The sequence below is a fragment of the Doryrhamphus excisus genome, linkage group LG2 (assembly GCF_037039965.1).
Source record: "Doryrhamphus excisus strain RoL-2023G ecotype Guam linkage group LG2, RoL_Dexc_Guam_v1.1, whole genome shotgun sequence".
NCBI classification, from domain to species: domain Eukaryota; kingdom Metazoa; phylum Chordata; class Actinopteri; order Syngnathiformes; family Syngnathidae; genus Doryrhamphus; species Doryrhamphus excisus.
In genome coordinates, this window is record NC_136358.1 from 9,218,008 (window position 1) to 9,243,605 (window position 25,598).

General features: G+C 40.1%; 1 protein-coding gene across 3 annotated transcripts in view; it reads left to right on the top strand.

Moving 5' to 3' along the window:
* sorcs2 (sortilin-related VPS10 domain containing receptor 2) overlaps positions 1-25,598 on the top strand; it is a 167,277-nt gene that overhangs the window by 126,813 nt on the left and 14,866 nt on the right. For all 3 annotated transcript variants that reach the window (XM_058068160.2, XM_058068161.2, XM_058068159.2), the window contains exons 4-18: positions 1,009-1,173; positions 1,258-1,331; positions 4,880-4,944; positions 6,375-6,493; positions 8,990-9,079; positions 14,930-15,109; positions 15,560-15,706; positions 17,447-17,549; positions 17,641-17,717; positions 17,835-17,926; positions 20,910-21,017; positions 24,135-24,255; positions 24,456-24,589; positions 24,682-24,801; positions 25,395-25,566. In XM_058068160.2, the coding sequence (XP_057924143.2) occupies positions 1,009-1,173; positions 1,258-1,331; positions 4,880-4,944; positions 6,375-6,493; positions 8,990-9,079; positions 14,930-15,109; positions 15,560-15,706; positions 17,447-17,549; positions 17,641-17,717; positions 17,835-17,926; positions 20,910-21,017; positions 24,135-24,255; positions 24,456-24,589; positions 24,682-24,801; positions 25,395-25,566 (1,767 nt within the window). The remainder of the gene's footprint in view (positions 1-1,008; positions 1,174-1,257; positions 1,332-4,879; positions 4,945-6,374; positions 6,494-8,989; positions 9,080-14,929; positions 15,110-15,559; positions 15,707-17,446; positions 17,550-17,640; positions 17,718-17,834; positions 17,927-20,909; positions 21,018-24,134; positions 24,256-24,455; positions 24,590-24,681; positions 24,802-25,394; positions 25,567-25,598) is intronic.

Below are 25,598 nucleotides of genomic sequence, written 5' to 3' on the forward strand. Positions count from 1 at the left end.
ATTTGAGAAGTGTGAATCAAACTGGTAGCTCTTCACATTCATCAGGACCCAAGAAGAAACTCTCGGTTTCAAAAAAGGTTGGTGACCCCGGTCTAAAAAAGAAATGCAAATAAAAACAATAAGTGGACATTCTTGTCACTCATTTGTAACCCTTAATGCTCAGTACATTTTACTGCATTTAATGATGCTGGGAAATCCCATAAAATTCACTCAAAACATGTGAATTCATCTTAAATGATGTGGTGATTTTGAACGCAACTCCTAATTTCTCCTAATACAATAGTTCATGTCTGATTCAAATAATCTGCTACTAAAGGAATCATCCATCCATCTTCTGTGCTGCGTATCCTCACCAGGGTCACGATCTATGCTGGAGCCTATCCCAGCTGACTTCAGGCGAGAATTAAATAAAGCAGTGTTAGTAAATCAGACATGTTGCCACCTCTTCATTTGAATTAAATGTTGGTGCTGTTAATACATACAAATATACATAATCCTGCTCTATAATTTGCCATTCATGGGCATATTTCAGACACGGTGATTAATCATGATTAATTAATTTGAAAACCGTGATTAATCAAATTTAATCATTTGACAGTCCTATCAAAGAGACTAGTGTGAATGCAAATAAATTTCCAGACGTTCTTTCTTTTAGCTCTTTTTACATTTTCATTTCATTTGAGGTCGTTAATAAACATATAACCCTGTCATTTATCTTTCTGTTCACAAAATGCAGTAAAAATTGGCATGTTTCACAAATAGTTGCACATGGTCATTAATCATGTTTAATTGCTTTGAAAACTGAGACTGTGATTAAGATTATTCATCATTTGAAAGCTCTACTTTTTATTTGTTTTTATAATTTTTACACTTACTCTTGTTCACGAATGATACATGTATTAATAAATTAATTGTATTTATTTTTTGTATGATGCAGTGCATGTTGTACACTGCAGCAAACCACAATAAAATGCGTCAGTATAAAGATTGTGTGATTGTGTATTCCAGGTGATCCTGGTCGGCTCCTCCGTGAATGAACGTGATCAGATGCTGTTCATCAGCACCGATGAGGGCTCCTCCTTCCAGCGGCAGATCGTATTCTTCACACCCAACACACTTATCTTTCACCCCAAAGAGGAAGACAAGCTCCTTGCCTACTGCAAAGATGGACGGGTGACTGTTTATATCATCTTTTATCATATGACACTCCTATGGAGTTAATTCATGTTAAAAGACACCGCTCTGTGTTGTCTCCAGCTGTTTGCCTCCACAGATTTGGGCCGCAAGTGGACTTTGCTACAGGAGCGGGTGACCAAGGATCGTGTATTCTGGTCAGTCAAAACCATCCAGTCTGCCTTCCTGATGCTTTTAAGGACAGTTAATTGCTCATAAAGTCTGAATGCTCTTTTTATTGCTCACACAATAGGCATACTGTAAGCTGACTGTTTGAAGCATGTTGTCCAAAATCTAGCCTTGGAAGATAGTTTTAAAGTGGTTTTAGTTAATCTCACTGGGAGCACTATGTTTTGCGTGTCTGTAGCTTCTTTTATGCTAATGAGCTGTGAGGCTGCATCACTTTTTACATGAAGAATGTAAAAAAAAACCTGACTTAATTAATGTACCCCGCCAGCTGGGATAGACTCCAGCATGAACTTACATAACATTTTCTAAATACAAATACAGTTTAAGGCAATATAAGACACTAATGAGGTGTAGTCTACATGAGTCCCGAGGTGTCACAAAGGTATCACATGTGGCAAACTTGACCACCAAAGAGCCATGGTTGAACGGAGGGGGAATGGGGAATGTCCCCCTAAATTGCTTTTCCCCCTCAAATCCAAATTTTAGAAATGAAAACTCCACCAGAAAAAGCACAAGTCAGCTCCACTCATTGCCCATCTCCGTGGCTGTGCTGTATGTTTTTCTTCACAGTCCAGATCGCCCCTCCCTCAGTAAACATCCTATCACTGTTAGTATGCAAATGAGCCAAGACGCTGGTATCAGGTTTCAAGACAGCTGACAGAAAAAGCGATCCATTAGACAACTGATAATTAACAACTACTTTTCAGGTGGTACACCCAAGTTGAATGACGCCCCGGGCGGATCAAACGCCACCCACCCCACAAGTTCGGAATTTATTATTTTTTTTATCTTATATTTTAATCTCCTATATAAATGTATTAAGTTATACATTGCCACAAAAGCTTATTTTAAATAAATGAAGGGAAAAAAGGGGAAAATGTTTTTGCAGTGCACAACTCCTTCAAGTACAACATGTCCCAGCCCCAACAACTTTTTCCAACTACTGAAAGTTGCTTATTTCATAAGCTCAAGGTCTCCTTGAATTGCATTTGACTTAAATCCGCATTTACACAATTAAAACTTTAATTGAAGAAAACAAATGAACAGCAGTTAGTGTATAGCCACCAACTAGCATTGCCTTATTTGATCATATACATTCCATAATGTGATGTACATAAAGTGATGCTATAGCGCCATACCTTTATCTTTGGCCCGTTTCTCCTCTTATTTCTAAATTGTGCACCTGACCAGACCTGATTGTGCAAAGGTCATGTAACAGAAATATTATCATCATCTCCTACCGTCACCCAACTGGCAGCCAAGGCTCAACCAGCTCATATGGACTCCCAATATTGCCTTTCACATTTCACATTTTCAAACTGAAATACCATGTTTGAGGCTCTTAGTCTGCAATAAAATGAATATGATGTAATATTGACCAGTCCAGGGTGTACCCCGCCTCTCGCCCGAAGACAGCTGAGATAGGCTCCAGCACCCCCGCGACCTTCAAGAGGAAAAAGCGGTAGAAAATGAATGAATGAATGATGTAATATTAACAATTAAATGTGTTTTAACTTAACATGCATGTTTTGGAATGTGGGAGGAAACCGTAATAACAAGAGAAAATCCACGCACGCACGTCAATTGACACTAGTTTAATTGGCGACTCTAAATTGTCCACAGGTATGAATGTGTGTGTGAATATGAATATATGTTTGTCTATATGTGCCCTGTGATTGGCTGGCGACCAGTCCAGGGTGTATACCCGCCACGCTAATGAGGATAAGCAGCATAGAAAATGAATGGATGGAAATGTGTTTTGTTTTGGAACAATTACTGTTGTAAGTTTCATTGTTTACCTTATACAGTAAACCTCGGATATATCGGACTCGGATATATCGGAAATTCGCTCACAACGGACAGATAAAAAAGAACCAATTTTTCTGTAATGCATTTCCAATAAAAATTCATTGCGTATATCAGATTTTTTATAACGGATTTCGCCTATTTCGGACAAAATCTCCAGTCCCATTCCAATTTCCCTCGCATATATCGGATGGCCGCATCGTGTCTGTCTCCTGGCTCCAGATTTAGGACAAATATAAAAGTGAGTGACGTCAATAATACTAGCACAGCAGTGAATGAGATCTTAACCTCACTATTGGAAATAACGTAGGCCTGACGGACGTAATAGGGCCTAGCTTAATTAACAATTTGTTATGCTCAGAGTCCAATAAAGTTAAATTCTCATTACCTTACATCTCTTTTCATTGCCCAGTCCAGGTACATTGGAAACATAGTCAAGGAAGTGCCTTTTTATAACGGATAAAATCCGATTTACGCATATACCGGATATAAATCCGATATATGCGTAAAACGGACATTTTCTGGTATACGCATATAACGGATTTCGCTTATATCGGACAAAACCAGTGGGAACAATTGAATCCAATATATCCGAGGTTTACTGTATTTAAACTGAAGGCTGAGGTCCAGCAGCACCCACCCCCTTGCAAAACTTATTTGGTTTCATCCACATCACCAGGTGGACGTTTGATCACGCCTGTAAACGGCACCCATCTGGCACGTGTTGACTTGATGAGGATTTGATGAGCTCTGAGCATTAGTAAATAGATTTTTTTTCTTTTCCACCTCCGTGGCGCTGCCTGGAAATTGCCGCCTATATGGCCCATAGCTAGGACCACCACTGGGTCTGAGAGTAGAGGCCTGACCAAGTGCAATCCACTTCTCCAGATTGAGGCCTGGACACACAGCTAACATAGAGTCAGGATTAAACATGGTGAGGGTGTGTTTCAGTTTTATCCTGCCAAAATCCGGAACAGCTTTTCAGAATCCTCAGCTTTGGCTGAAATCCAAATATTCAAATCCAAGCTGAAAACGGTTCTATTCAATATGACGACTGAAAGTAGTTTCGCTGCACTCTTCAGCTTTAATTCATTTAAATCAATCCAGAAATTCAAAATCCACTGTCTTCTTTTAAAGATGGAGCCAACAAATGGGGGACCTTATGAAATCAAAAAATATAATGACGACACATTGTATTAATGTATTGTTTTTCAATTCTTACACTTACAAATTTGACACTAATATCTTGGTCAAGTCCAATTCAAGGGATATTTTCTGTGAAGTTTTATTTATTCATTCATTCATTTTCTACCTCACGAGGGTCGCAGGGGTGCTGGAGCCTATCCCAGCTATCTTTCCGGCGAGAGGTGTGGTACACCCTGGACTGGTCGCCAGCCAATCACAGGGCACATATAGACAAACAACCATTCACACTCACGTTCACACCTATGGACAATTTCGAGTCGCCAATTAACCTAGCATGTTTTTGGAATGTGGGAGGAAACCGGAGTACCCGGAGAAAACCCACGCATGCACAGGGACAACATGCAAACTCCACACAGAGATGGCCGAGGGTGGAATCGAACCAGGGTCTCCTAGCTATGTGGCCTGCGCGCAAACCCTGTGAAGCCTGTGAAGTTTTATTCAAATGCATAAAGTGAAGATTATGAGGCCAAAAGTAAAAAACTAAAACGGTGTCTTTTGATCCCAGGTCTGTACCAGAAGTGGACGTGGACCCTGATTTAGTGCACATGGAGATGCAAGACACAAGTGGAGGTATAGTGGTGTTTCGTTTCCAAGCATGTGTGACCGCATGAGACAGCTGACCATATCAGTTGACTAACAGATGGACAGGTTAGCGCTTAACTCCCCTCCTGGGGGCCCTGCAGGGAAACACAGCCAAGTGCATGTAGGAGAGATTGTGTCTGCGTGTGTGTATGCGTTTTACAATTCTCAGACCAACCTCATCTACTTGGTGTATCCTAATCTGTAATCTCTGTAAATAAACCTGAGACGGCAGCCCATCTGGAGTAATAAAGAAAAACTCTTGATGGTTTAAGTCCTCAGAGAAGAGGTGCAAACCCCCTCCCTCCACATGCACACACATACACACACATGCACAAAGATGCTGCCTGCAATGTGAAAGCTGTCTTGCCGTGAAACAAACCTGCCTTTGTTTATGGAGGGTGACGGCTAGAGACTGTTTGTCTGGGCCAGCTGCCCAGGCACGAAAGCTCTTCCTGGGGCTATGCAGCACCACGCAGTCCCATCTCCATCTCTCCCTGCTGTTGCGATCAGGCATGTCCGACCAATCTGTTTTGTGTTGTGCCCTACTTTGCCCCCCCTTTGCCACAAGTGCCACTGCCAAGGTTAAACAGCGTCACACTGCAAAGGAATCATATTTCATATGGAAGCGAGAGACAGAGGGTGCTCCACTGATGGAGGCAGCAAGTATGGGTTACCTGGAGACGCTCAGTGAGGACATATTACATTACTCTTGCTCTTACTATTACATTACTCTTGTACTTGTGCGCATGTCCAACGCGGCACCACCATGCAGGATGAAGAAGTGTGTGTGCCACAATCTATAATTGCACACTTTGCCAAATCTTATTGTTGTATTGTAGCCCTCTTCCTTATGCCTCTCTCATTAAATGTCCCTGAGTCGGGTGACGCTATAAAAACAATACATTTTGATGTAAATTCACCATTTAGCTGGTTGGGAAAATTATTACAATTTAAATGAGTAATTAAAGCCAAATTTTATTAGTGATGTTTTAAACACCAAAATGTAATTATTATATGTGTCTCAGTTCATGCTCTTCCGTACTTAGGCTTTTCAGTGCATAAGTGCGTTCAAACTGACAGGTACTGCACTGTATCTGGAAGTTGCTCTCAACCAAAATGGTTAGTGTGAATCAGTACTGTGCCATCAGGGAAAAATGTAACTCATCATAAATAAATACTATCCCATCAAAGGTTCTCCTATTTGGTGATGACAGAGCAGGAATGCAGGTGGATCACAAGCATGATGCATGGATTAGCCAGCACGATATATTTAATCTTAACATAAGCCACCAATAAACTTTGATGTCAAGTAGGGGGTCACAAGTTTGAGACCCCTGGTCTATGTCAACATGTTTATAATAGTAACACTCAAAATAAATAAGCTGAAGTCTCTTTATTGCAAACCTTGTCTTCTACAGGCTACCTGTATGTCACCTGCCTCATCCAGAACTGCTCCGACAAGATGGTGACAGCTCAGTTCCTGGGTAAAATCGACCACAACTCACTGTCGGTGCAGGACGACTACATTTTTGTCAAGGTAAAGTGACCTCAACAGTCACTTGGTGTAAAGAAAAACCAAATAACACAAAAAAACACAAAGAAATCATATGTTGCAGTATAATTATTATTTACAATATTCACAGTGAATATACTTCGGCAGCAAGTGTTTACTATACATGTGTGCATGTGTGTGTGTCTGTGTAAGTCAATGCATTTGCTGAGTTGTCGTTCCTGCAGATAAGAACCCAATCGGCTGTGTTGGAAATAATCTTGCCTTGTCTATAATGGACTTGCAGCACAGTACAACCAATTTGAATGCAATAACGGCTCAATGTGTGGTTGTGTAGCATTAGAGAGTGCCTTTTGTGAGATAGAATAACTGTTTTTGTTTGTTCTTATGCAAAGACAGAATATTACACATGACCACAGCTTTACATGCACCTGCACTTTATAAAGCGATTCAATGCAATATGTTGACAATGCATACAGTATGTAATATATATATAGCAATATGATTCCACTGTGATTGTAGTGTGGGTATAGTCAAGATCTTTCTGAGGCTGCATTCACAGAGTTCAGTACTAAATAAAACATTTCTACAAGTGTCACAGTCAACAATATGCTATATTTTTATGGACTAGCACTCATAAGAAATGTAAGCTATGACAACATTCAGTGCACTGCTGTATTGGAAGAACAGGGCAACTTCAGTCCACTTCGGCTTGACGGCGTTCAAAGCGTGAATGCACCCTAATGTTCACACCATGATAATAAACACATTTTGACATGAATGTTATGACTGATGGTGTAAAAGACCATTAAAGTAGGAGATGCAAAGTTGCCATGGGAATGGCAGAGATGCTCCCACTCTTACGCGAAGTTACATATGGTTGCTTTAAACATGTTGGTTCACCCCCATCAATCACCTAAGGTCATTTTAATTCTGCGAGCACGTTTCATGCGCGTTCATTGCGCCATGTCACTTTGAATATGACTCATTCCGTATTTCTCATGCCGCAGCCATTAAGTCGGCCGCTGGTGAGCTTCTCTGATGTTCCTCGGCAGGACAAGGTCTGTGCAATGGTGTGGGGGTGGAATCTTCACTTTTACACTGAAGCAGGCATGAGTCACCAGAGGAGGGTGTTGTGTCTCACGCTCGTTGGCTCTCTTTATTTGTGAAGAAATGTACAATTCTTTTCTCAGCACGGAAGCCTTCATTTGCACAACAACTGGGCACAATCGTGTTTTCACAAAACACAAAACTCTATTGTGCACCACTGTTTTACTTACAAACCATATGCAAGTCTGCACTTGTGTATAATACTGCAGATGCCATACATCACACTCAACAACGTAACATGAAACACTCGTTAAACATGAAAAGTAAAATTTTTGTCTTAGTAGGTCCCAAAACATTCCTCATTGAAGTATTGTTTAAAATTTAAAAATTTAAAAAATTCTTTATTCATAAATATTAATAGTTCTAAAAGCACAAATATTAAAACTAGGGCTGTCAAAATGATGCAACGGCGGTAATTTTTTGATGCGCGATTAACGTGCGCTTCTCCTGTTTGACCCCCGGTCCACACCGTAGTTTGATTGAAGCACGGTAACTCTGTAGCCACAAGCTGGAGCAAATATTGATGGGAAATGGAGAAAGAAAAGAGTATTTAGATTGGTAAAGTTAGCTTCAAAGCCCTGGCAGATGGCTCTTGTAGCAAGACCAAAGTTATTTGGATCTACTGTCGCTGTGTTTGACTTATCACGGATTACAGATATTGTTTTTATTGTCATATACAGTGCAACCATGGCATAAGGGTGGCCCAACTAACCAGTGTTTTTTTTTTACATTTTTACATCTCTGCTGATTTTTGCATTGAACTGTATTTTGAAACATATTTATATCTGCTATTAAATGTGATTGTGAGTTAACGATGGACAAATGCAATTAATTACGATCAAATATTTCAATGAATTGACATCCGTAATTTTAATGTGAATGAAATAACATTGAGTTTACAATTTTGATTAAATGTTTTATGACTTTCCATTTTTACATTTCATGAAGGAAAGGTGCATTGAGAGAAATATTTAATGATAATCGTTTCTAAATGTTCCTGCATAGACTTTTTTTTACTCACAAACATTTAGAATTTAAAACCAGTATCATATATAAACAAGTTTTATTTTGAGCTGACATTGTCATAAAAAAACATGTTTGTGAGAGGTCTCACTTGCTCACATTTTGTATTTGCTGTATCTCAAGGGATTATGCATTACGCTGCATATTGATATGTCACACAACTTCATGTCAAAAAATCCAAAGTAAGGGAGATGACTATTCACATTTGGTGCTTGTGAACCCATATTACTGTTAGAATGTCATTAATAAGTCACTTTTACCTAAAAGGCCACCTTTTAAATTAATAACATTTTTGAATAAATAACAATTTTATTGCGTGTCATTAGTTGTTCTGGTTATTAGTAGTATTGTTTGGACACTGGTTTTGTTTTGTTTTGTGTTTAAATACAGGTGACCAGTGGGAATCGCACCAAGCACTATGTGTCGTATCAACGCAACGAGTTTGTCCAGATGAAGTTTCCCAAGTACGCATTGCCAAAGGTAAGGATGTTTTGATTTTATATACAAATTTCATGGCAGCTTGCAGTGTTTCTTCGTAGCCCAGGGATGTTCAAATTACTGGTGTGCGATACCGCTAGATTTGGTATCGATGAGATACCAAGTAAATTATCGCCGATACCGATACTTTTTTTGAAAATTAAGGTGACATCATCAATCTGAATCAATCTAAAACTGAATGAATTTTTATGACATTTTATGACCTTTTTCATCAGTTAAAATTCAGGAAAGAATTTGGGAGCATTGATTTTTCACAAAGCCAGGTTGCATCTTGAATGAACCTGCTGCAGTTGGGCAGAAGACCAACTGAAGCCTAAGTATCATTCTTTTAACATTGGTATAGATCAGGGGTGGGCAAACTACGGCCCGGGGGCCACATCCGGCCCGCCAAGTGTTTGAATACGGCCCGCCCAATCTTTCCAAAGCATTTCATTTAAACTCAACATACAACCTGGCATCATGGCCTGAGCCAACCTTTTGATGGTTTTATCAATTTCGTTTTTTGACATGGTCTGTTGTTTACAAAGTGCTCCTGAAAAAAGGGACACAAGCACATAATAATAATAATAATAATTATTATTATTATTATTAGATTATTATTAGATTATTATAATTATTATTAGAACTATTATGATCATTATAACTATTATATTAATGCAATTTATTATATTAATTATATATAATATTATTGTTATATTTGCATATTTTACATAATAATAATATAATAATTATTATTTTAATTTTATTGTAATTATTAGAATATTTTATTATTTTTAAAATATTTAAATATAAATATAAAATAATAAATAATAATAGCAGATTGCATGACAATTTTACAGATACAATAATACCAGGTGGACTGTTACGTGTAAAATATATAGTCTGCCCCCCCCCCCCCCTAAATTATGTCATATCAATGCGGCCCGCGAGTCAAAAAGTTTGCCCACCCCTGGTATAGATCAATATGGATACCGACATTGTGTTCGATATTATCGATATTTGGATCGATCCACCTACCACTAGGTCAAATATTTTCTACTGAAGGATTCATACAGAAGATTCGATGTTTTTGTGAAATAAAGGTGTGAAAACCAGTCCAGTGTAGGCCAACATACACTATGCTAAGCTATGAACAAAACACTGACATATTAGTGTTATACAGGGTCCCTCTGGAGTATAGGGACACTGAGATCATTCTGAAGGCTGCATGGCAGACGAGTGGTTAGCACGCAGGCCTCACAGCTAGGAGACCTGAGTTCAATTCCACCCTCGGCCATCTCTGTATGGAGTTTGTATGTTCTCCATATGCATGGACCATGCATAGGTTTTCTCCGGGGACTCCGGTTTCCTTCCGCATTCCAAAAACATGCTAGGTTAATTGGCGATTCCAAATTGTCCATAGGTCTATATGTGCCCTGTGATTGGCTGGCCACCAGTCCAGGGTGTACCCCACCTCTCGCCCGAAGACAGCTGGGATAGGCTCCAGTATATGGTAATGGTAATGGTAATGGTTTTATTTCATTTGAACATGCATCAGATTACAATTGAGTGCATCACATAATCAGGTCACAGTTCCACATGTCCAAAAGGAGTAGGAAGAAGCAAAGCTTATTAAATCCTACCCCTCCATCTGGTACAGTAAACCTCAGATATATCGGATTCAATTGTTCCCACTGGTTTTGTCCGATATAAGCGAAATCCGTTATATGCGTATACCGGAAAATGTCCGCCACATTTATTACACGGACGCACAATGCCATGGGGGAACTTTCCTTGATCCATGTTCACAGCCAAAGCTGAAGATTATAACATCTTTGTATGAATACAGACATGTACATGAGCATGTACAACGAAATAAAAAAAAATTCTCAAATCTGTATTAATGCCTTCTTGTTGCTATTAGGGAGGTTTAGAAACCAAACGATAAAAAGTTCCCATACATTTCAATAGCATGTGACGTCATTATCGTTTGCGTTTACGTTTATCGTTTGGTTTCTAAACAAGAAGGCATTTCTACAGATTTGAGAATTTTTTTTTTCTTTTCGTTGTACATGCTCATGTACATATCTGTAATTCATACAAAGATGTTATAATCTTCAGCTTTGGCTGTGAACATGGATCAAAGATGGATCAAAGGCCACGATGCGGCCATCCGATATATGCGAGGGAAATTGGAACGGGACTGGAGATTTTGTCCGAAATAGGTGAAATCCGTTATAAAAAATCCGATATATGCAATGATTTTTTATTGGAAATGCATTACAGAAAAATTGGTTCTTTTTTATCTGTCCGTTGTGAGCGAATTTCCGATATATCTGAGTCTGATATATCCGAGGTTTACTGTACTTTTACAATCAGTAACTGTTACATTTGTTCACTTCCTGCTTTCCATAATACAGGTACAACAAGGTTGTTGTTTTTTTAATAATGCACCTCGTACCGAAGTACAAGGTGATATGACCATACAATGACATAATGGGTACCATAGTAACTGTCAATATAGTGATATACGTATATAGCACATCATGTATTTCAACTGCTTTTTTGATATCAAAAGACGAAAGTCTATAGCAAACAAAGAAATTGACATCACTGTTCCAATACATCTGGAAGGCACCGTAGGAGACAAAGTAAATTACTATTACTGATAGTATAGCCAATTAATAGTGAGTTAGTTTTGTTTTTAGAATATGCTGATGGCCAATAAAAGAATGAACTCTGGGCACTTTGGATAACCCTTCTTTAGTTCTACTTTTTACATTCTCAATGCTTGCAGAAAAGCGCAGCTGGTGAAAAAAAATTCTGACTGAGCTTTGGTGATTTTCAGTTCTTGGTTGTGATGCTTGTGGAGTTGGGAGCGAACACATTTTCAAGATTCATTCACCCCTCACTCTTCATCCTCCATGTTTGCTGTATTGATCGGATTGAAGATGATCTGAGGATGCTGCACTGATACTTGCAAGTCATTGATGTTGTCTACTCAGCTTGACTTTATGGACAGAAGGCAGCCAGAAGTAGTTGCCTCATGCGCTAAATAAGTGTTTGCATGTTAGCGTTTAATCCAGGACTGATGTGAGTGTGCTCGCCACAATTGAATCACAGCCCCGAGACACTAAGCGATGTAGAGGCCATGAAATATTCACAGCGCGGCGTCGATTTGACGGCATCGTGTGTCACTGGCAAAGACGATAAATGAGGCTGACTTGGACGCCAGACAGGGCAAGAGCGGTGGTGGTGGTGGCGGCGGTGGCAGCAGCGGCAGGGGAGCGCTTGATAGCGCCACGCAAGCCTGAGTACTATTGAAGTGTGCTGATTGAATACACCGCTCAGGGAGATGTATTTCTCTGCTCCGAAAATAAACAAGTTTGAGCCAATCACTGCCATTGACACGCTCTCTGTCAGGCATTGAAGTGGCTTTTACACCAGCATACACACACATACACGCACACACACACACACAGTCATACACATTCACATATGTACTGTACACAACACAAGCCAACCTTTTTATATAGTAAAAAATATATAATCTAATCTCTAGGACCACTGATAATATTATTGATACTTAAGATAAAGTAGTATTAAAGGACTTTTCCCTTTTTGGTGATGTAAAACCATTTAGATTTAGTGGGGCTTCTGCTTCAGTGGCCACTTTGTTTCACCAATATAAAAATCAGTGCATTCAGTTTTTGGGTTTACCAGTCTCTCCCTCAAGGTGTTACAAGGTTTGAAGTGCACCGGTATGTTGTGTTGGTTAAAAATCCTTCTGAGTTGCTCATATAGAACTGAGACATACCGGATGACAATGTTATTGCTTCTTGCACTTTTTTGCACTTTTTTACAAATGACCACCTGGGCTGACCACAAGTTTTAAGGGCATCCCCCAGGTGATTAAGCTTATGTTTTGATTGGTGGGAACATTATCAGCTCTGTGTTGTAAGGTTGGGCGGCACGGTGGACGAGTGGTTAGCGCGCAGACCTCACAGCTAGGAGGGTTCAATTCCACCCTCGGCCATCTCTGTGTGGAGTTTGTATGTTCTCTCCCCGGGTACTCCGGTTTCCTCCCACATTTCAAAAACATGCTAGGTTAATTGGCGACTCCAAATTGTCCATAGGTATGAATGTGAGTGTGAATGGTTGTTTGTCTATATGTGCCCTGTGATTGGCTGGCGACCAGTCCAGGGTGTACCCTGCCTCTCGCCTGAAGACAGCTGGGATAGGCTCCAGCACCCCCCACGATCCTCGTGAGGAAAAAGCGGTAGAAAATGAATGAATGAATTATACTTTAGGGGCTGCACGGTGGAGGAGTGGTAGGCCTCACAGCTAGGAGGCCTGAGTTTAATTCCCGTGCATGTGTGGGTTTTCTCCGGGTACTCCGGTTTCCTCCTACATTCCAAAAACATGCTAGGTTAATTGGCGACTCCAAATTGTCCATAGGTATGAATGTGAGTGTGAATGGTTGTTTGTCTATATGTGCCCTGTGATTGGCTGGCGACCAGTCCAGGGTGTACCCTGCCTCTCGCCCGAAGACAGCTGGGATAGGCTCCAGAACCCCCCGCGACCCTCGTGAGGAAAAGCGGTAGAAAACGAATGAATGAATGAATGTTGTAAGTTTCTGAGAGTCCAACCCTTCTTGAGGATCAGACTACCAATGTTCCCACTTTCAGGAGCCATACATTTCACCATGCTTGTAGGAGCAAGTTGTTTTGCATGGAAGTTATTTGTAGCTTGCATAGTTTTTTGGGTGACTTTAAAACTTGATCTCACTTTCAAATCATGGTGATTTGGCACCACCTTATGGAATGTTTAAAATGAAAATACAAACCAACCGAAATTAGAATGAATATTTCCGGTAGGGACCTTTTATGAGAAATGTGGTATCACATTTGGCCAGTAATTCCACTCAAATACCAGCTCACCATTTACAATATATGAGTGAAAGGCTTTGAATAAAATGAGGACTTGATTGAGTGTCGCATGATGTTGGATGCTGCATCCAGCGGTCTCTTTTTGTCTGTGTGACATGTGTCCTCTTACTTGGGTGAGCAGATAGGTCACCCAAGAAAAGCTTTTAGGACAAGCGACACTCTGGAGAGGGGGGGGGGGGGTTGAGAGGATGGAGCATGTGTGACAAGGTGTGTGCGTGTGTGTGTGTGTGAGAGACAGTATGCCATAGGGGACTTTTGGACTTGCTTTTTTTTTTTGCACAGTGAATAATTAAAAGGCCTGCAGGATTAAAAATGCAGATGCCAACAGTGAAAGCAGTTTGGTTCAGTCCAGAGGGACCTGACCCGAGCCATGGATTAGACATAGTGTGACACAATGTGCAGCTTTAAATGCAGCATGGGGGCGAGTTGAGGTCAGGGTGCAAGTGAAGACAAACTGCTGGCATTTTTGGGAACTGTCTTGTAACGCAAGAGGTCAAGATTAGCTGTGGCATTATTTCTTGGCCGTTTACTGTAAGCTATCTTTAAAAGGGAACTGCACTTTTGGGGGAATTTTGCCCATCATTCACATGAACACATATTTATTTCCCTTTTCAGTGCATAATAACACCAGAAAACAAGTTAATATGAGTTAGCTTACAATGCTGTCATTGGGATACACCTATTTCGACTATGAAGCCCTCTAAAAAAAACCTTTAACTATTTGCAACAAACTATGCTAAATATCTGAGGTTGTCAATGCTATTCTAAATACTATTATTCAAATTAGCCCAGTTAGATCTTTCATATAGTATGCTTTTCTTATTTTTACGTCTTTGTAAAACCACAACTTTAACTTAATGCACAATTTCCACTTTTTTCCTATGCTTTTTTTTTTGTCAACCAGGATGTTCAGATTGTGAGCACGGACGAGAACCAGGTTTTTCTGGCCCTGCAGGAGTGGTACCAGACAGACACGTACAACCTCTACCAGTCAGACCCACAGGGCGTCTACTACTCCATCATTCTGGAGAACGTCCGCAGCACAAAGCAGCCAGAGGAGAACGTCCTCATCGACATATTGGAGGTCAGAAGACACTGGCATAGTCCCCCTTCTATGTATATTTTAATTCACGTATATTCCGATAACTAAGTTTCCTGTAGTTGCCGCATGCGGGTCTCTAATTACACTGGTCTACAAATGTTTGGACTCAATCTGCTACCAAGATAAAAGTGGCTTAATCTCATTTATTTTGATTAGATTAACTGAAAATCACACATAGACCAAGGAAAATAACAGTTGATAACAGAAGTATTGGGACAGCTGTAAAGAAATTACTACGTTTTCCTTTCCACTTTCTCACTTACTCCAAATCATTATTAAAGATAAGAAATTAAGTTGGTATACGACATATTTATATACTACTATACTATTATTACTATTATTATATATACTGCTATTATACAGTAGTACAGTGTAGACATTTAAAATGAGCACTTTTAATTCTTTAAATTGTCCCCATTATTTTAAAAACAGGTACGTGGAATCAAAGGTGTCTTCCTGGCCAATCAGAGGCTCGACGGCAAGGTGAGGACTCTCATCACTTACAATAAAGGACGGGATTGGGAGCCTTTGACCCCTCCCACCACGGATATGAACGGCAAGACCATCACCTGCAAAGCGGTATGCTGCTTGTCGACGTATCGCAATATAGTGCATGCCTGCTAATATTCCTACATGTCGCCTTAAAGCAGGGGTAACAAATATATGGCCTGTAGGCCGGATCTGACCCGCAGATGGGTTTAATCCGGCCCGTGAGACAACTTTGTAAAATATAAAAATAATTGCAATAAAATTAACTCAAGTTTGCATGTTCTCCCTGTGCATGCGTGGGTTTTCTCCGGGTACTCCGGTTTCCTCCCACATTCCAAAAACATGCTAGGTTAATTGGCGACTCCAAATTGTTCACAGGTATGAATGTGAGTGTGAATGGTTGTTTGTCTATATGTGCCCTGTGATTGGCTGGCGACCAGTCCAGGGTGTACCCCGCCTCTTGCCCGAAGACAGCTGGGATAGGCTCCAGCACCCCCACGACCCTTGTGAGGAAAAGCGGTAGAAAATGAATGAATGAATGAATGAAATTAACTCTAATTCCAACCACTGGATGGCGCGATAGTAATTGTGTTAAGCAAGCAAACTGTTTATATCAGCGCAGAGCAATTTAACAGAGCAACACTTAACATTATTTGCTTTGGCACCCTCATTACCCCAATATAGCTCTGTCAGTAAAGAGAAAAGTGCTAAGTCTTCCAAAAGAAATGGTCATCCTCCTATTTATTCACATAAGTGAATGGAAAAGCTGTATATTTGGTGTGTTCGCAGCATGTTGCAGTGCTGAAACAATAGAACCTTGGTCGCCACGGTGTGAGTTTTCATGCCGACAAACATGACAACTTTCATTGACTTTCATTGAAACTAGCAGGAGTTAGATTGTGTGGTTGTGTGTGCCTGACTGGGGCCCGATGAGTATATTTTCACCACATTGTGTTTTACGGCTTTAATGTAAGGAACATTTTACAGTGCCCAGTGATGATGTGGAAGTTCAGAGTCAAAAAAATACGAGAAGCATGTTTATTTTTTAATGTGGCTAGTCTTTGCTGTAAATACACATTTTTCACACACAGAACACACAATGACCGTTCTTCAAAATAAGAGCACAGTTTGCCCCATGTCTATGTAAACAAAACAAGAGTGTCATAAATATCTTCCATATACAGTTGGAATTGCATGGGTGACTACATCTTCCTTCATCGCAAGCACAGGCATTACAGTTTGTTGAAGATTTAGTAGCAATGTGTGCAGAGGCTGACATCAAATTAGATAAGTTAGCCACTTTCTTAGCAATAACAATTAGCCAATTTCTTACCACTCACAATTTGAGACAAGTGTGTTTCACTATATATTATATTAGCAAAACTCTGCTGAATTTAAATTAGATCATGATACATCCTAAAAAATATTGTGATATACATGCTAATGTCCATATCGCCCAACTCTTTTTTTTATATTATTAAAATCTTGGTTTTACCGATAAGGCTCACTTGAAAGTAGATTTTCCTCCATGCAGCCCCTAGGCTAAAATTAGTTTGACACCCCTGCTTTAAAGTGGTTTGTTGCTGATGTCTGCATCTGTCTGCTGCAGTCTATTTGCTCTTTTCACACACATCATACACAAATAAGAATAGATATACTGTATATGTGGTGCTAAGAGTTACAGTAAAGTACAGTAAATTCTATTCCTATGATGCATTTTAAGGTGGGATTTCCGATAATATTGGCCACAGATAATTATCAGTCTGAAAATGTGATATTGGGAGCATCATAATAGCAATAATAGGTCTGCCATGTTCTTTTCCTCTATAGCCCGAATGCCACCTTCACCTGCACCTGCGTTGGGCAGACAACCCCTACGTGTCCGGAACAGTCCACACCAAAGAATCTGCTCCAGGTCTCATCATGGGAGCGGGTCAGTTTTCCACTTTTTGTCCATCCTGTGTGACTTCCTGCTTCCATGTGGACTGGCTGTTGTCTGATCGAATGTTAAATCTTTTTTTTAGGTAACCTTGGTTCCAAGCTGGTCGAGTACAAGGAGGAGATGTACATCACGTCAGACTGTGGGAAGACATGGCGACAGGTACCAACACTCACCATCTTGTGTCACCTTACTGCTCTGTTCAAGTTAGATCATCTTTATCCATTATCCCGACTGCACTTAACACACCAAACAGAATTTTCCATGTATTCTTTGAAGGTTTTTGAGGAGGAGCATCACATTCTGTACCTGGATCATGGCGGTGTGATTGTGGCCATCAAGGACACTTCCATCCCGCTTAAAATACTCAAGTAAGAGCGCTCTTCTGTTACCATAGCGATACCTACTTGCTATCCACTATGAATGAGTTGCTCTGGTGTGGGCTGACAATGGGCTGACTTGATGTAACACGCAGGGGGGTAAAATGGCATTTAACCTTGCAGATCAAACCATTAGAAACACCAGCCCATTCATTTAACGTTATATTATTGGACTGTAGCGAGCTCCTAAGATTTTGACTACCTTCTTTTGCCACATTCAAAGGGTTAAAATTTAATCAGCGATTAAAATATTTGATCATTATTAATCACATTTTGTCGCAATTAATCACATTTAATCGCAGATGGAAAGTTTTTATCTATAATAAGTAGGGGGAATCTCTTTGTGGTAAACGATTCAATGTGCAACTGCAACTATAAAATTGTATTTAAAAGGATATACATTTCGCAACTATGGGCCATGATTTAAAACAATACAGTCAGTAAGCATGTTTTTGTATTACTATTTTTCTTTATTAGCACTTAGCTCTTAAAATCACCCACAAACGTTCAGCAAATACAAAATGTGAGCGAGTGAGACCTCTCACACTGACACAAAGATATTTTTTTGATTACAGTGTCAGCTCAGAATAAAATTTGTTTATTTATTATACTGGTTTTAAATTCAAAATGTTTGCGAGTAAAACATTTAGAAAGGATTATTATTAAAGATTGCCTTAATGCAGCTTTCCTTTATGAAGTGTACAAATGAAAATACCTAAAACACAGGACAATAGTCATAAAAACATTTGTAAACTCAGTAATTTCATTTCTCTTTTAAAAATACATGAAAATACATACAAATTAATCATAATGTTAGAGTAAATATTATTTTATTAGAATACTGTAACTATTAATAAGAAATCCCAGTTTTTGAATGTTTAATGCGAGCTGTGATTTTGCCTACTTTTTTGACGGTCATAAAACGCAACATCCGACCCTTCTCCGATGCACAGAGGGATGTATGGATGTATTTGGATGGCAATAGTCATAAAAACATTTGTAAACTCAGTAATTCCATTTCTCTTTTAAAAATACATAAAAACACATATAAATCAATTGTTATGTTACAGTAAATATTATTTTATTACAATAGTGTAACTATTAAACTATTAAATCGGAAATCACAGTTTTTTAATGTGTAAAAATGTGAAAAAAAATTGTGTCACAGAAATATAGCATTTACTATTTCAGAATTGCAGCTACAGGTACATCATGATCTCCATTTCATATTTAGTGGCTAGTAAATGTTGTAAATTGTTGTCAAAGCTCTTAAAATAAACCTGAACGCTTTATTCATGTGATGATTTATTTACTAATTCCAATACATTATGGTGGTGTACACTGTAAAGCAGGCTTATTCAGCTCCATAACAAAGATGGCCACAGTCTCTCAAATGTAAAGGCCCAAGGGCCAGACATGCGCTGTCCCTTTATCCTCACTTAACATGAGTAACCACATTTTGAAGGCTTTTATTTTATATTCCTGTCAAACATAGAATTCCACAAACATTTAATTGTAATGTTTTAAACAAAACTGTTTAAATATAACAGCAAAAGTGCATTTAACAAAATAAGTTACATCACACCAGTAGTTCACATCAAAACGATGTCACTTCATATCTGCCAGCCACTAACCTCCAGAGGGAAGACTTTTATAGTAACGCACCAGAGCACAAATAATAAAAAAAAACTGTCACTGTCCAAATACTGACTGACCTTACTGTAGCAATGTTTACAACAACAACATTGACAACAAAGAATTTTCGCTATGAATAATTGTGGTTACATTTACAGAATGTTAGGGCATACTTAATGAGGTGTGTCCAAAACTTTAATGTGTCAATGAGTTTTCACATTTCTCTCCAAACATATTTGTACCCTTGGTGAATTAGAGCATTTGTTTAGAGTGTTTACTTTAAGTGCAGGCCTGTAACTTTTAAGCAATCATTAATTTCCTTTAGAGAAGCTCAGTATATCATCATATCACATATGCGGACTCACACGGGAGAAAAACCTTTCACTTGTTCGGTTTGTGGGAGGAGATTCTCTGAAAAGTCAAATATCGTCACACACATGAGGACACACACTGGAGAAAAAACGTTTTCAAAGGGAGCACCCTTTGTGCCAAAACATTTGCTGAGAGGTTGTCTATGACCAAACACATGAGAACGCACACTGGTGAGAAACCATACGTTTGTTCCATTTGTGATAAAAGTTTCACTCAGAAGGTAAACATGACAACACACATGAAAACACACAGCGGTAAAAAAACCCTATACTTGTTCCGTTTGCGATAGAAGATTCAGCAATAAGGTGAATATGGTAAAACATGAGAACACACACAGGAGATAACTCCATTGAGTGAGGTTACATGGAGTGGAAGTGGTCTCTGATTGCACAAAATTCACTTCATACTGTGTGCTTAATAAAACGACTATATATAGAATTTTTTATTTTAAGGTCTCTGGACTTACATTGAGTCTTTTGGTCATCTTGGATGATGGACAGCCTGCGTTTTAATCAATTTACCACAAATAAAGCCCCTTTTTTAATCTACCCAGTAATACAGTACAGTAGAATGATGCAGAACAATTCAGATGTCTTCCACTAGATGGCAGAAGGTTTTTGTTTGGAGTGCCATGATGTGTTTGTAATGTAATCTATGTGCCTCGACTCAAAAAAGCTCAGCAAAGTTATCTCTTTGCCATTAGGCATGATGTAGTAATAATGAGAAAATATAGATAAGACATCTTATCAGATTTGCATCAAATCTGATATGATGCCTCCATGCAGAACCTGCAGCGAGCGTCCTATTGGGCCAGCATTTTGTATGTGCTTGATCATTTTGAGCAGATTTTGTAAAATCACGGTATTGAGTTGATTTGTGTAGTTGAATTGCCAATTTACATATATGTGCAGCATGAGAATGCAGCATACGTCCACATGTTTCCATCTTTAATGTGCACTCCGTGCAGGTTCAGCATCGACGAGGGTCACACATGGACGGTCCACAACTTCACCAGCACGTCTGTGTTTGTCGACGGATTGCTGAGCGAGCCGGGAGACGAAACACTGGTGATGACGTGAGTCCAAAAAAATAGCAGGAAACATCACTAAATGACTTAATCAGTTACACTTACACACTCCATGCATAAGATCCATATTAAATTAAACCTATAGAGTTTTCCTGGTCATCTAGAAGTGTCTCTCCCATGCATAATGGATCAGACTGATGACTAATTATTATCCAGAGCGTAAAATGAAGTGCACTCTTTCAGCTTGTCTCCGCTGTGGGGGTCAGACAGACCACTCTTTCTCATCCCGACAATTCCTGCTCGACCTGGCAGAGCGTGGCATCCAATTTCTCGCCATTCTTTTTTTTCAGCACAGCCTTTGTCTGGCAGATGCTCGGGAGGGCTAAGCTAATGTATGAACCTTGACCTTTTGCTTCTTGAGTGCTATTTGTGTTGGATGCTTTTTCTCTCTGTTTCTGTCACTGCTAGTAGTCTTGAAAGCAGATGAACGCCTGCCTGATCAAAAGCATCATCTGAGAAGTGTGCAAGTGTTAATATAGGGAACGTGTGTGCATAAAAGGTTATATTTTACACGGAAATGTATTCAGCGCCACTTTTATTCTGCATTGAGCTTTGCTGCCTAATGGAAGGAAGTGTGTTGCCAATAGAGGTTTCCTAACTGTAACTATCCCAAAATCACCATCCATGATAATGTTGGAATGATCTGGAATGCCCCTCTCCATTCCACGGCCTTGCATATTGTGAAAATAAAATTAATTCATGAATGATTATCATATAAACTCCTGATCAAAATCTTAAGACCAGTTGAAAAATTGCAAGAATTTACATTTTGCACTATCGGACCTTAAGGAGGTTCTAAGTAGAGCTTCAAAATGCAAAAGGAAGAAATGGGAGTGAGACAAGCTTTAAAGTGAAATAGGTCATTCATCAAAAATCAACAAAATTGATCAAAAGACCACAGAATTTTAAAGCCAAAATCTGGGCAAAAATGTGGATTCAATGTCATTCTGTCAGGTGTTCACATTGTCATGATCTCTTGATGGCAAAAGCAAAAAACCTTCTCTGGTCAAGCTGAAGCACAGCCTCTCGCAATGTTACTCAGGTTCAATGCAGTAAGACATTTGAAAGCTCTTCAAAGGTCCTGAGGGTTATGCAACAAAAATTAAAGTAGTTACTGGCCCTGGATGCAATTGGCTGTCTGTCAAGACAGGGGACCATCCTTGGCCCGAATGAAGGTTATTATTGGCGGCAAGTGCAGTCCAATATTCACCAGATGGCATATGCGAGAGAAGACCTTTTAAGACGAAAAAGGGTCTTAAAAGGTCTTGTGTCATTGAAAGGTGGAAGAAAATGTGGAGAAAAAAGTCACAGTCCTTATGGATTCCAACATTACTGGCATGACAAGGAGATCCCACCTGAGATGTTTTCCACACAGCATAGTGATCTAAATCCAAGTGAGAGCAAGAATGGTGAAGTTACTCGTTACTGAGTCCTTTTTGAACAGCCATCCATCACTTTCTATGCCACTTATCCTCACTAAGGTCATGGGTATGCTGGAGCTGCTTCAGGACCTGGAAGACTTGCGGTGATAAATGACACCATGAATTCTGCTGTCTACCAAAACATTCTGAGATTGTGACCTCAAGCTGAAAACAACTTGGGTTCTGCAGCAGGACAATGATACACAACACAGAAGGAAGTCCACCTCTGAATGGCTGAAGAAAAACAAAATGAAGACTTTGGACTGGCTTAGTTAAAAGTCCTGACCTGAATCCTATTGCAATGTTGTGGTATGACCTGAAAAAGGCGGTTCATGCTCAAAAAAATTCCAATCTGGCTAATTTACAAAAATACTGCAAAGATGAGTAGATCAAAATTCCTCCATGGCGCTGTAAGAGACTCATTGCAAATTAGCACAAACGCTTCATTGCAGTTGTTGCTGCTAAGGTTGTCCCAAACGGTTATTAGCTTTTAGGGCCAATCACTTTTTTTCACACAGAGCCATACACTTTCCTCCCAATAAGTAAGCCGAAGTGCGATCTCCAGATAAGGTTAGCTAAGGCTCCTTGGCTCTAATCTGGCGGGAAGGGACTCACTAAGACAGCGCTGACATCGGCTTGATTTGGCCTCCAATTTTCAGCTGCAATCCCATAAGAAAGTAACTAGAACACAAATGCAAAAACAAAAAAAAACAGATTTCTTTGTTGTCTGGGACACAATGCTGTCAGTTACATATGGTGAAGGACAAGGAGAGTCGGCGCTCAGACTAGTACATTATCGGCAAATGTTATTATTATGTATTTATTTATTTTATTATGTCCATTTAGGGAGTACACACTAGGTATTTTTACCATTCTGGTAAATTTTTTACCATTACATTTCCTTGCCCCTGACTAGAGTATTTTATTCTGCACAGGGACGCAGCTGTGGGTGAGCAGGCATTGCCTGGGGTGTCAGTTATCCTTAAGAACTTGCTAGGAGTGATCAAAATTACAGTCATTCTGTGACTGCAAGTGCATGTGCGTGCAATCATGCCATGGCCGAACTGGAGAGCTCTTGACTTCATGACAGAATACACTGAAACAGATTCCTTTCTCACTTCACTAGCCACTCTGTATTCATTCATTCATTCATTTTCTACTGCTTATCCTCACAAGGGTCGTGGGGGGTTGCTGGAGCCTATGCCAGCTGTCTTCAGGCGAGAGGCGGGGTACACCCTGGACTGGTCGCCAGCCAATCACAGGGCACATATAGACAAACAACCATTCACACTCACATTCATACCTATGGACAATTTGGAGTCGCCAATTAACCTAGCATGTTTTTGGAATGTGGGAGGAAACCGGAGTACCCGGAAAAAACCCACGCATGCACGGGGAGAACATGCAAACTCCACGCAGAGATGGCCGAGGGTGGGATTGAACTCGGGTCTCCTAGCTATGAGGTCTCCGCGCTAACCACTCGACCACCATGCAGCCCAGCCCACACACTGTTTTATAACTTTTTCATCTGCTAGAGCTTCCCCAAATGCAAAATCAACAACGAATCTAATATTTGAAGATGATGGTGGTGAAGATTATGGTTTATTACACTAACCTAAATTTCAATATGCAGATGGAAAGATTTTTAGGTATTTCATTCATGCATCCTATTTTTTCCGCACAGCGTGTTTGGCCACATCAGCTACAGGTCCGACTGGGAGCTGGTCAAAGTGGACTTCCGTGAGTCCTTCCCTCGTCAGTGTGCCGAGTCCGACTACGAGTCCTGGCAGCTCGCAGATCTGCAGGTATACTCCACTTATTGCATAAGCGAGCGAACTTACGCAGTCAAAATGTAAGCACTTCCATATTTACATTTTGACTGTGAATGCACTTGTGTACGCTTTGGTACTTGGTGTTGTTTGTGTCCCCCAGGGTGAAAAGGAGGAAAGGGAAGGTGAACGCTGTGTCTCAGTTCACACATTTCTGTGTCTTTATTTTCTTTCAGGGACAAAAGTGCATCATGGGCCAGGAGAGGACATTCCGTAGGAGGAAAGACACAGCATTTTGTGTCAAAGGAAAGAGCTACACTTCTGCTCTCAGCACCGCACCCTGCCAATGCACCGAGCAGGACTTTAGCTGGTGGGAGAAGTTGGGAACTTATGTGTAGATCATCATTCGTATGTACTGTACATACATTTTGCACTAGTATTGTTTGCATGCATTGTGTGCAGCGACTACGGTTTTGAAAGATCCCGCGCTGAGACTGAACGCTGCTTTGCCAATTTTTGGCACGATCCCGACTCGCCGCCGGACGACTGTCACCTGGGACGAACCTATGAGTCCAGCACAGGGTCTGTGCAAAATCCACAATACAGGCTGTTTTTGACTTTGCGCACTTCCACACGTATTGTGCCTTAAATTTAATCTGTATCCTATCCCAGCTGTCGGGGTACACCCTGGACTGGTCGCCAGCCAATCACAGGGCACATATAGACAAACAACCATTCACACTCACATTCATACCTATGGACAATTTTAAAGTCGCCAATTAACCTAGCATGTTTTTGGAATGTGGGAGGAAACCGGAGTACCCGGAGAAAACCCACGCATGCAGGGGGAGAACATGCAAACTCCACACAGAGATGACCGATGGTGGAATTCTTTCAATTTGTTATCAAATTAATATGCAAAGTTTAAATAAACAATTAATCATGTTAAATGTTTCAAGTTAAGGAAGTTTAAAAAACATGTACTTGTTTTAAGTGTGCAGGAGTACTCAAACCACCAGTATACATATTTACTGTAAGTGCAATTTAGTGGATGTAAGTGTCATATGTAAGCGTAATTACAGAAATGCGGAAATTGAAACACAGCCATACTCGATATTTATTGCCTATGTTGTGTTCAGCTGGCTGTTAAAACAGATTTCTTTCCTCTGTTCCAGGTACCGGAAGGTGGTGTCAAACGTGTGTGAGGGGGGCCTGAACAAGGAGCAAAGTGGCAAACAAAGCAACTGCCCTCTTCTGCCCCCTAGAGGCCTGCAAGTGGGTATCAAAGGGCAGATGCTGGCTGTTGCCCCCGGTGATGATATCACTTTCATTGTCCACCAGGAAGAGGTAGGCTCAATCTGTCCTTCTCCTCCGGTTCT